The sequence below is a fragment of the Borostomias antarcticus genome, assembly GCF_949987555.1.
Source record: "Borostomias antarcticus genome assembly, chromosome: 15".
Lineage (NCBI taxonomy): Eukaryota > Metazoa > Chordata > Actinopteri > Stomiiformes > Stomiidae > Borostomias > Borostomias antarcticus.
In genome coordinates, this window is record NC_140248.1 from 20,018,291 (window position 1) to 20,030,790 (window position 12,500).

The 12,500-nt window shown below is 53.6% G+C and overlaps 1 protein-coding gene across 1 annotated transcript in view; it reads left to right on the forward strand.

Moving 5' to 3' along the window:
- LOC311318316 (roundabout homolog 1-like) overlaps positions 1-12,500 on the forward strand; it is a gene marked incomplete at its 5' end in the record, with an annotated part of 112,929 nt that overhangs the window by 76,857 nt on the left and 23,572 nt on the right. The window contains 4 exon segments of the mRNA XM_084449608.1: positions 5,118-5,275; positions 9,585-9,705; positions 10,744-10,882; positions 11,196-11,323. Of these exon segments, the coding sequence (XP_084305734.1) occupies positions 5,118-5,275; positions 9,585-9,705; positions 10,744-10,882; positions 11,196-11,323 (546 nt within the window).

The window sequence follows — 12,500 nt, forward strand, 5'->3', positions numbered from 1 at the left end:
TGACGTAAGAGCAAAATGGCCGCCGTGTGAATAAGGTCAATGAAGAGAAGAAGCTTCCTCAGGAATGGGGCTGGTTTCGGAGGGGGGGACTGCGTTAGACGAGAGAAGGAAAGCACAAAATGGAGGCCGGGGACAGGCGGTGGTGTGCAGTAGGTTTGGCTGCGGTGTGTGGTTACTGAGGACCCCTCTGGCTAACACATGCTGCACTGTGATGACGTAGGGGGCTGTGTGTGTGTGTATGTGTGTGCGTGTGTGTGCGCATGTGTGTGTGTGTACATGCATGTGTGTGTGTGTGTGCGCGTGTGTGTGCGCATGTGTGTGTGTGTACATGCATGTGTGTGTGTGTGTGCGCGTGTGTGTGCCCATGTCTGAGGGGCTACCCTGCGTCCCGCCAGCCTGTGTGGAGAGCAGAGAGGATCAGCGCCGCCCCCCAGGCCGTGACTCCGCCTCCACAGGGCCTGGCGGGCGGAGTCTGAACCAGATCCAGGGTGAGGGCACCGTGGCCGGGGGAGAGCTCTTTGAAGTGGTCTGTAGGATCCTGCTGCTGGAGGGATGGATCATATGGAAGGGGTGGGGGGGGGGGTCAGAGAGAGAGAGAGAGAGAGAGAGAGAGAGAGAGAGAGAGAGAGAGAGAGAGGGAGAGAGAGAGAGAGAGGGAGAGAGAGAGGGAGTGAGAGGGAGCGAGAGAGAGGGAGAGAGAGAGAGAGAGAGAGAGCGGGAGGAAGAGTAGGGCTCAGAGGACAGGCCTAGAGGATGGCTGAGATAGCTTCAATATGTAAACACCCGCAGAGCTATGGGAACACACAGCTCTCTCTCTCTCTCTCTCTCTCCATCTTTCTCTCCCCCTCTCTCTCTCTCGGTGCTGCTCCCCCTCTGTGCCGGCCTGTCTGGAGGTCCCAGCATGACCGCCGCTGGTCGGGGGGATTTAGGGGCAGACAGCAGAGTCTGTTACCCTGGTTCAGGGAAGGAGACTGTCAGGATTAGTTAACAGATGAGGAGGAGAAGAGGACTCACATGGTTTGAGGGATGAGAGGGAGAGACAATGTAATGCATGGGAGCAGGAGGAGCAGGAGGAGAAAACTATTTTAGCAGATTTGGGTTTTGTGTGTGTGTGTGTGTGTGTGTGTACAGTATCTGTTTTGTGTGTGTGTGTGTGCGCGCGCATGCTCATGTTCTTCTTCTTCTTATTATTCATGCACTACAATTGCGCATGACATTCCTCCCAGCTCAGCAGCGTGTCGCAGGCGACGTCCCGGCCAGGTCTGTGTTTGTGAGCTCACCCCGCCGGGGCCGGTCCAACCGCGCTCCATCACGCCGTTCCCATGGTCCCCTTCTCTTCCTGTCGGCAGTAACTGCAGCCATGTTTTCGTATTCCGCAAGGAATGCCTTTTATCATGTGACATGGTTGGCTCGGGGTGCGGGTTGGGGAGGGGGAGGAGAAGGGGGAGGGGGGGCGGAGGGGGGCGGGGTCGACTCTGACAGCTGTTTCCCATCAGCCCCAGTCAGCTGCAGGCGTGGTACAGTAGAGAGCAGAGGCGAGTCAGCCAGACCCAGCCCCACTCTGTCAGATCAGAGGGCCGGGCGTTTTAGCCAGACAGGGGAGAGCTGAAACAGCAGGCCGAAACGCCTCCAATTAAAGGGTCATCCCAATTTGTTCTCCCATGTCCAGGGCGCTCATCATACCCCCCCACCCCCACCCACTTGTCCCCCCCCTGTGAAATGAGAAAAATCCACAGAGAGGGCTGAGAGAGAGAGATAGTGGGCTGAGAGAGAGAGAGAGATAGAGAGAGAAGGGGCTGAGAGAGAGAGAGAGAGAGAGAGAGAGGGCTGAGAGAGAGAGAGAGGGCTGAGAGAGAGAGAGAGAGAGAGAGAGGGCTGAGAGAGAGAGAGAGAGAGAGAGAGAGAGAGAGAGAGAGAGCCAGGGCCAACTGGGAGTGATTACCGCCGTTGGACGTTACCGTTGTTTCCCATCTGCTTCCCCTCCGCCACTGATCTCCGCTCCGCTGTTCTGACGGTTCTGTTCTGACGGTTCTGTTCTGTTCTGCTCTGCTCTATTCTTTTCTACTGTGTTCTGCTCTGTTCTGTTCTGCTCCACTCTGCTCTGCTCACTTCTGCTCTGTTCTGTTCTACTCTACTGTGTTCTGCTCTGTTCTGCTCTGCTCGGTTCTTTTCTGCTCTGCTCTATTCTTTTCTACTGTGTTCTGTTCTGCTCCACTCTGCTCTGCTCTGTTCTGCTCTACTCTGTTCTTTTCTGCTCTGCTTTGTTCTTTTCTGCTCTGCTCTGCTGTGTTCTGCTGTCTCTGTGTTGGCCGGGCCCCGCTGGAGGAGGTCTGCTCAGGCTCGGAGCCCAGCGCTATTTAGGCAACGGTAATGCTTGGCAGGCGTCGCAGGCGCACCGCAGGCTGCCAAATTAGCACAATTTCTCCGCCTCATCGGGAGTGGGGCTCCGCTCGGGTCACACGGAGAGAGACAGATTCAAATCCATCTCTCTCTCTCTCTCTCTCTCTCTCTTTTCGATTGTGTCCCTTTGACTCCGCCGTAGCCTCTCATCTGTGTCCACGCTCTCTCTGGCTCTGCTTGCGTGTAAAGGCCTCCGATTACAACAGTCGACTTATTGACTGAGTAGAAATGACATTTCTCGGCGCATGTTTGTGGCCTGCGGGAGTCCTCGGGCCACTAATCACATCTCTCGCCAGTCCTCGTGACGCAGCCCAGATCCAGGAGAGGGAGACGGGAAAACGGGGGTCTATCTGTGGTCAAGCCCCCTGACCAGAGGAGGGCCCGCTCTGCCTCGCTCGCCGGCGCAGTCCCGAGTTTTCTTTGACTCCGGTTCAGACTGCGGCTCAGCAGAACAGAACCGTCTGGCCCGTGTGGGGAGCTGTGGTAGTTTTCCGTCTCCCGGTTCTCCGTGTGCGGATCTCCGCTGGGTCCAGGCTGTCTGACCGGCTGTGCGGCGTAGCGGCTACCCGTCTTCATTACTGTCACAGCCATTAGGATCACGGGAGCAGTCCGCTAATATGGCGTCTCAGCAGCCGCCCTCATTGGCTGAGTTAGGGAGGACAGAACGCACAGTCGGGGGAGGCGTCCGGCGTGCTGGGAGAGCGAAGCTAGCTGCTGTCCCTGACAGGAGTTCGTTTGAGGAGGAGTCTCGTAGGGAGCTCTGGGGACAGATATCAGCCGGGGGCGCGAGCAGATCTGCGTGTGAACCCCGCCGAGGGGCGCAGAGGGCGTGCGGGTCTCCAAAGTCCTCAATCTGGGATGTAGGTCGTCGCTCTGAAAAGTTGAAGGTTCAAAAGTGCATTGGCTCTCTCTCTCTCTCTCTCTCTCCCTCTCTCTCTCTCTCTCTCTCTCCAGCTAAGCTCTGTTCACAGCTACACATTTATCTAACTGAGTGAGATGTACTGTAGATAGAGTATTTGGGATGATGCAGGCTTTTTGATTGCTTCTGCCAATGCCGGTCTGAAGTTGATGTACCAAAATATACTTTGTGAATAACACACATCAAGCAAGATTATAGCCAGGAATGTTTCTTTTATAAAGCCAAGGACAATTCTAGGGCTCTCCAGCAAGCACTACAATATGACTCATACCAGCACACTGTCTCCAACTTTTTTTCATTCAGCGCACAGACAATATAATCCACTGTTTTGACAGACCCACATCGTTTTGTTTTGATTTTCTGGTCAGGATAAGGTCGTTGCCATTGTACGAAACACAGGTTTATGCAAATCCGATTCCTACCCAAATGTCAGCCTCCTCTATGATTGCACTATTTGCATATGCGCCAGGGTTTTCCATGTGCTGTCTTGCACAGCTCCTGAAAAACTCTGGCTGACAAAATTCACAGTGGGGTCCCACATGGGGGGAGGGGGTTGGGGGGGGGGGGGGGGGGGGGGGTTGGGGGAATGGGTGGGGGCAGTCTAGATACGACGAGATTCCGCAGCGGATGTTCAAAGCTTTCTAGGAAGTTTTTGAAGAATGCAACCCGTGCAGAAATACATCCAGGATTTATGAAGAGACTGAAATATATTATTCACTGTAGTGGAGTACGCATACAAATTCCACCTAGACATAGACACATTTATAGTCATATAATGACATGCATGTATAGGCCCTGTGGTGTCTGACAGTGTAATGAAATTGAATATAGCGGCGCATGATGATAATGAAATGCAGCCCGATGCTCTGTAATGTAATATATGCAGTGAAATGTAATGTCATGTAATCTGGTTTGCTGAGACAGAGGAGATTACAGGGTGGTGGGTGGGGGAGGGTTTGGGGGGGGGGGGAGAGGGTTCAATAAGTGTGTTGGGAATAGAATGAAAAGAGCTTTGGAGAGCAGCGATGAGGAGGACTTTCTCCAATTTCTCCCAGCAGGTTATCCCTGGGGGTATATCTGCACTCATCCAGAACAGCCTGGGAAAGACGATCACTGGCTGCGCTCCGCCGCTCTGTGATTGACTAAGATGGTCTGGGCTCTCCTCGCTTGGGTTCTGCTAGCTGAGTGCGGGTTCTCTGAGCCAATCATGTTCTAAATGTCGTCAGGAGCTGATGGCCGTATCTTCTCCCACATAGTTTGTTAACCAAAATAAGTTTCCGCTCGTTCCGAAGCCTTTGATTCGTTAACTCAGCGTGTTATTGCAGTATGATGTGCTGCTCTAATGGGCGTTAAACTTTGAAGATCCCCGTCTTTTTCTCGTCAAGCTCGTTAATGGCTCTTGCAAAACAGCGTCCCATCTCGGCCGGAGCGTCTGACGGACAAACAAGACGGGAGAACATTAACGGCAGATGCTGCGTTTTTGTCGACGCTTACCTCACACTTCAAAGGATGCTTCCGGAGGGAGTAAACGTGATTGTAATGCAAATGTTTGCCTGCGCGTTCCCTCAAGGCCGCTCAGGAATAGTGACAGTTGAGAGATAGTAGCCGTAGGAGAGAGGCAGAGCACACTGGGTGCGACAACAGCGCAGCTCGCAAAGATGTCGCACACAACCCCAGGGGGCCCACCATGTAGTATTTACACCACCATATAGTACACAACCCTCCCTCATCCGCTTCATCACTGCCTACTAGGAGTACCGGCATTAACCCTCTCCTCCCCGTCCCTCCCGTTCCGCAGTACTGCGCGATGACTTCAGACAGAACCCGGCGGACGCCATGGTGGCGGCGGGCGAGCCGGCAGTGATGGAGTGCCAGCCGCCCCGCGGGCACCCCGAGCCCACCATCTCCTGGAGGAAAGACGGCGTCAACATCGACGACAGGGACGAGCGCATCACGGTAAGAACCCCCCAGGCCCCGGTCCTCTCGCTGTAACTGCTGCGGAAGGCTGCAGATTACACTCAACACTCAGCTGAAGAACCCTTATAGGTTCTATATAGAACCCTCAAGCAGAACCCTATTTAGAACCCTACATTTCCAGATTTTCAGCCCCGTAAGGTGTTGTTTGGAAGGGTTCTTTCTGACCTGAAAAGGCTACTGTATAGAACCTTACCAACTTTATATGGAACCTTTTTTCAGAGGTTTCTTCTTTGTTAGAAATAATGGGTACCACTTTACATTCCAGCTCGGTAATAACAGGGTAATACCAGGTTAATACCATGGCAATGAACATTAGTTACTAGTAGTAGTTACTGCTTCTGCGTAGTTACCAAGATAATACCATGTTAATATGTACATTATTACTAGGAAATTACCAGCAAATAGCAGTAGTTACTAGTAGTAGTTACCTGTCTAGTTACCCCCCAATCCCTTCCTAACATCCTATTTAAGCCAATGATTTGTTACATGCAACATAAATGGTAGTTTCTATGTAATGATGTGGAATCAGAGCTGGAAAATGCAACATTATGTTTCTATGTAATTTCATGGTTATATCCTTCCTAAAATCCCAAGCTCATGGTTTGCTACCTGGCAAATAGAAAATGACAATGTTGCATTTTCTAGCTCTGATTCCACATTATTACATTAACTACTGTCTCTGTTTCCATGTAACAGATCATGGACTTAAATAGGGTTGGGGGGTAACTACACTGGTAACTACTACTAGTATCAACTGGTATTTGCTGTCAATTTCCTAGTAATAATGTAGATATTAACATAGGTAACTACTAGTAGTAACTAATGGTAATTGCCATGGTATTACCCTGTTATTACCTATCTAAAGTGGTACCGAAATATGTTCTAAATAGCAACCTTTTGTTGTGAGAAAGCAAGCTGTCTGTCTTCAGTATGCCCTCTGCTGGCTCTGAGCACCATGCTGACAGGCAAAGAAGCATTTCTTTAACACACACTCACACTCCCTATGTATTTTTCTTACACACACACAGACACACACACACACCTGCCAGAGCGTGCTGGCAGAACTCCAGGAAGATCAAAGTCTCTGCCTTAGCAGACAGTCAGCATAATTAAGAGAAACAAGCGAATCGTCCATTTTATAAACATAATGGAATCCTACTGTTCTGCTACCATGGGACCATCAATGTTAGCTTTGAACAAAGGCTACTGGCATCAGTGTGTAAGGGAACGAGGGAGGAGAAAAACCGAGGGAAAATGTGTGTGTGCGTGTGTGTGTGTGTGTGTGTGTGTGTGTGTGTGTGTGTGTGTGTGTGTGTGTGTGTGTAAGTAAAAGTTTGTTCGCCTGCCTGTGTGGGCTCCAGGGGACTGAGGAGGATCAGAAGCCGTGGTTGTGCGGAGTGACAGGTAGAGTCTCTCAGAGGGACGGTGAACGCCGTGGCGGCTCCTCACGCTGTCAAGAGGAAGGGTTGAGAGAGAGGGAAGGAGGCGGGGCCTCAGAAGGAAACACAAAGACCGCGTTCCCTTTGTACTTCCCTCATATCTCTTCGTTTATGCCCGGGCGCCGTTAGACCGCCTGTCCCCGCCCGTCTCCCTGTCCGCCCACAGAACCTCTCTGAACAATTGCCTACTGTACTCCACCAGGGAGTGGACCTCAGCGCGATACGAAGGCGGTTCAAGGCGCGGTGCCGCTGCCCCGACCGTCCTCCTCTGGGGCCTCCGTCCCTTGGGGGGTGGATGGGTCGGGTCTCGGAGTGCGAACGCCAGGCGCCAGCTTGCTTTCCGCCTCATTTCCGGGCGCGGCTCGCCTCGTTACACTAACGGGTCAAAGCCGGGCCCCGGGAGCGAGGCCAGGCCGGCCGGGGGGCCCCTGTCGACGGAGCCCGGGACCAGAGCGTCTCGACCTCATGTACAGCAGTAGCGGTCAGCGCTTCCCTCCGCAGCGGGAGTTTTGGGTGTCGGGAGCGAGGAGGGCGCGCAGTTCGAGCGTTCGAGTTTTAAACCGATGCCAGGGGGAGGGGCCGGCGGACGGAAGGCCGTTGGGCGCCCCCCTGGCCCGCCTGACAGGGAGGCGGGGCCGTATCTGAGATCCCCGCGGAGGCTCTCCTTTCGTCGGCGGACCGTCGCGTTCCGCCGCCGAATGTCCTAAGCCGCGCAGTGACGGGCGGCTCCCGAGACGCCTCGCGCGTTCTCACGCTCGCTGACGGCGCCTGATGGAGGGAACAGATGGAGGAACAGATGCGGAAACGAGATGGAAAACAGAGCGGAACACAGGAAAGGGAGGATGAGAGAGGAGGAGGAGGAGGAGGAGGAGGGGAGGACAAGAGTGATGTATTTGCTGGTGATGCTGGCTGGTAGCGTTGTGGCTGCAGTAGGTGTGAGCGTGCGGAAGAGCAGTGCGGCCCGAGGAATGCGTGTGTGTGTGTGTGTGTGTGTGTGTGTGTGTGTGTATCGACGTGACAGGACATCTGAGAGGAGAGAGAGCGCCTCTTCAAAGCGTCCACGCGGGTCTTTGTTCTCTGTGCTGCGTAGTCTTCGACTGACTGCTGCTCCAGATGTGACTCCCACACTCCCACACCAGCACACACCAGGACCAGTACTGTAGGCAACGGCACGCACACACACACACACACACACACACACACACACACACACACACACATGCGCATACGCACACACATTTGTGCACACGCACACACGCACGCAGATACACACCCATGCGCACGCACACATGTGCACACACGTGCACACACACCTCTCACACACACACACTCACACATGCACACACACATTTACGCACATATTTCCATCTAGAGTTGAATGTACGGTTCATTGACCGTTTGTTAGTATAATTAGTTGCAAAGATGTGTGTTGCCGACAAAAGACTGGACTTTCCAAATTACACACTGCCTGAAGCACATCAACCCTCTATTATACCCCCCTTACACACACACACACACACACACACACACACACACACACACACACACACACACAGACGCTAAACGTATCTCACTTCCTAGGCCTTTGGCCCTCATCAAATGCAGGGTAATGTGATGACACTTCAAAAAGTCCCCTAAACTCCAGGGGGGTGAACATGTCGACGGAAGGACGCTGGGCTTTAAAGACTCCCTCCTCCCATTCCTGTTGAACACATGAGCGCTTTTATGGCCTGGGAGAATGTGTCAGTGTGTAAAGAGAGGGTCGGGAGTCTCTCATTGTGGTTCAGGTGGTGTGAGGGGTGAGGGGTTATGTGTGTGTGTGTGTGTGTGTGTGTGTGTATGTGTTGTAGGTTGGGGGGGGCAAGGAGAGGATTGTTTGAGTGTGTGTGTTTGCGTGCGTGTGTGTGTGTTTGAGTGGGTGTGTGTGTGTGTGTGCCTGTGTGTGTGTGTGTGTGTGTGCCTGTGTGTGTGCGTGCGTGCCTGTGTGTGTGCGTGTGTGTGTGCGTGTGTGTGTGTGTGTGCGTGCGTGCGTGTGTGTGTGTGTGTGTGTAGAGTCGGGGTCAGAGGAGAGCCTGTAGTAAATCTGTCTGTGTGTTGATTAGCTGTGACTCTGTCCTCCCAGCCTTTCCACACGTGAAGGTAGCAACCTGACGTTCTGCTCCACCCCCCACCCCCCATGCTCCACCACGCTCGCCCCCTTCGTACCCCTCCGCTCCCCCCCTCACGCTCCACCACGCTCCCCCCCCTCATACCGCTCCGCTCCCCCCCCTCGTACCCCTCCGCTCCCCCCTGCCGCTCCACACTGCTCCCCCCGCTGTGGGGAGCAGTGTTCTCTGTAAAGCGCATTGTGTTGCCTCTGGGTATGAAATGTGCTATACAAATAAAGCTTTGATTGATTGATTGATTGAGACAGGGGGGCTGGGTGGGTAGGGAGGGGTGGTCCTTCACTGTCACACAGCAGCACGTGTCCATGCAGGGGTCTTTCCGAAGCGCAACATGTTTTATCTGACTGGGGCTGATTCGTATTGGCTGATTGATTTATTGATCGATTGATCAGCTGTTGTTTGTTTATTTAGGACATTTTAAAGGCTCCCCTCGCAGGATGCTTGGAATGCTTGCGGTCTTCCGGAAGGTTCGAAACAGAATGTACAGATCTGATATGACACCCTCTACTCTCTCTCTCTCTTTCCCTCTCTCTCTCTCTCTCTCTCTCTCTCTCTCTCTCTCTCTCTCTCTCTCTCTCCCTCTCTCTCTCTCTCTCTCTCTCTCCCTCTCTCCCTCTCTCTATCTCTCTCTCTCTCTCTCTCCCTCTCTCTCTCCCTCTCTCTCTCTCTCTCTCTCTCTCTCAGATCCGCAGTGGCAAGCTGATGATCACCAACATCCGGAAGAGTGACGCTGGGAAGTACATCTGCGTGGGGACCAACATGGTGGGAGAGAGAGAGAGCGAGATCGCCGAGCTGACCGTTCTGGGTGAGGAAGACGGACTCTCTGTCTGTCTGTCTCTTTCTTTTACTCGTTGGTCTTCTTCGTCGCTTGGCTAGTCCTCTCAGCCAAGGTCAGTCCATCGGGAGTCCATCAGTCCACTAGGGCCTTTCCATCCTGGCACTTCATCCATCAAGCAGAGGGCTGATGTAACAATGGCCCTACAGTCTCACAGCTGAGGGGGCATCCCCACCCTCCCCCTAACCTCCTCGCAACCCCTGCCACCCCCCGAGCTGTACCAGAACCCCCACCCCCCCACAGATCGCTGACCCCTATACAGGTACCCCTCTCCAAACACACTTCAGAACAGAGGCCTTATCCAAGTATGAGCTGGACCGGACCACCAGCCAGGACACACACATTCATAACACAGAGGAAAAACATTTTGGGCTAATAGAATATAATGCTGCTGATTGAAGAAACAGATTGGTCGGACAGATTATATGTGTTCTGGGAGCAATGCGTGTAAAATGGCCTGCTTTTAACAAGCTCTTAAAGTTCGAAGTGGATTTACAGTGTTGTTTTCATGTCATAAATAACAAGGGGAAAATAAAATGCTCAAGGTGAAAATAAGCTGAAATGGGGAGTTTCTTATCCAAGGTTATGAAAATAGGACTTTGGGTGTGCGTCATCTGGTCTGAGCAGAGAGGATTATGGGGGCTGAAGGCATCTAGTGGTCTCGTTGTAGGCTATCTCAGATCTCTGCGTTCGCCTTGTTTTCCAAGGGCTTGTGTTAAATACTCAAGCCCCAAAGATTGAACGGTGAACTTCAAAAGTGTGTGATATAGGAATGTGACTAATGTAAACCAGAATGTTTAAGGCGCACACAGAGTACAAATCTCGAAGAGGAATCTGAGAAATTAAATCCAAGTTCATTCATGTTGATGATGATGACGATGACGGTGACGATGATGATGACGATGATGACGATGATAATGATGACGATGATGATGACGACGATGATGATGACGATGATGATGATAATGATGACGATGATAATGATGATGATGCCGCTGCCCCTCCCAGAGCGTCCGGGGTTTGGGAAGAGGCCCAGGAGCACGGTGATGATGGTGGACGAGAGTGTGGAGTTCCAGTGCGAGGCGCAGGGTGACCCGGTGCCCACGGTCCGCTGGAGGAAGGAGGACGATGACCTGCCCAAGGGGAGGTATGGAAACAGAACGCATTCACACCACCGCCCAGCGACGTCCTGCATGTCGCCATTACCCCTCCTAACAACCGTGTGTGGTTGTGTGTGTGTGTGTGTGCATGTGTGTGTCTGTGTGTGTGTGTGTTTGTGCGTGCGTGTATGTGTGTGTATTTGTGTGTGTCTGTGTGTGTGTGTGTGTGTGTGTGTGTGTGTTTGTACGTGCGTGTGTGTGTGTGTGTTTGTGCGTGTGTGTGTGTGTGTGTGTGTGTCTGTGTGTGTGTGTGTCTGTATGTGTGTGTGTGTGTGTGTGTGTGTGTGCGCGCGCCCACAGATACGAGATCCTGGAGGACCACACTCTGAGGGTACGCAGGGTGACCCCATCGGACGAGGGCACCTACACGTGCGTCCTGGAGAACATGGTCGGCAGGGCCGAGTCGTCCGCCACCCTCTCCGTGCACGGTCAGTACGACCCCCCCCCCCCCTCCCCCAACCCTCACCCTAACCTCCAGCCTCCCCTAACCTCGGCCTCCGTGCTAACCCCCACACCTGCTGCTCGACATGACGGAGGGCCGTGGACTAGGCCCCCCACGCCCCCCCCCCCCCCCCGCAGCTGTCGCTCTCATCCAGGCGGAGGACGTCTCAGGAAGACAGCTGTTCTCAGATGAGGACGGTCGGTCGGTCGCTCTCCTGGCGTCGTCTCGCCGCAGCGCCGCGCCCATCTCTGGACGCTGACGTCCCCTCCCTCTTCACCCACGCGCCCGTTCCCGCGGCGGCGGCCTGATTTAACAGCTTTTTTTTAAATCGGAGTTGTGGGTTTGTTTATTTTGTTTTACTGTACATCCTTTGGTTTGAGTTCATATCAGCTCTGCGGTGACCAGCCCTGATCCTGACTGGACTGTCACGGCCCAGCGAGTTCAGCGACCCAGCTGACCCCCCTCCCCACCTGACTGACCCCCCCCCCACCCTTGTCGCTAGATCACAGATGAGGAGGAAGCAGGAAGTGTGTTAATTTATGAGACTTGCCCTGCCACCACTACCCCCTGTGGTGTTGATAGCAGGAAATGAGCAGTAACACACACACATACACAGACACACACACGCACACACACACACAAACACACACGCGCACGTTTCCCATCCCACGGCCCAGTGACACAGAGAGCGAGGCAGACAGCGAGGAGGAGCGGGACCTAATTAAAGACGAGCCGGAGTGGGTCCCACGCTGGAGAACGACACGGTTCCAATTACACGCTGTCCTCCAGAAAAAAAACAGGGAGGGGGGGGGGGTGGGGGGGCGCTAATTCCGTCTCCGAGCGGAGGGGGAGCCGGGACAGATAGCAGCTGAGTCAAATGGGCCTAATTGGAGGGAAGAGAGTAAGCCTGAGTCTTACCCTCCCTCACCCCTCCTTCTGCCCCCTGCTCTGGGAGTTAGCTGGTGCCACCAGCCATCGGTAAGGAGGCGTTGAGAGGAGGGCCGGGCGGGGGGCGGAGGGGTGGGGGGGGTTAGGGGGAGGACAATTGTCCCCTGAAGGAAATGAGACATAACAACAGCACTGTCTGACATAACACATTATCTCATCTGGACAGATACTCAAGGGTTCAGGTCACCGTGATAAGAAGAGAGGGAGGGAGGGAG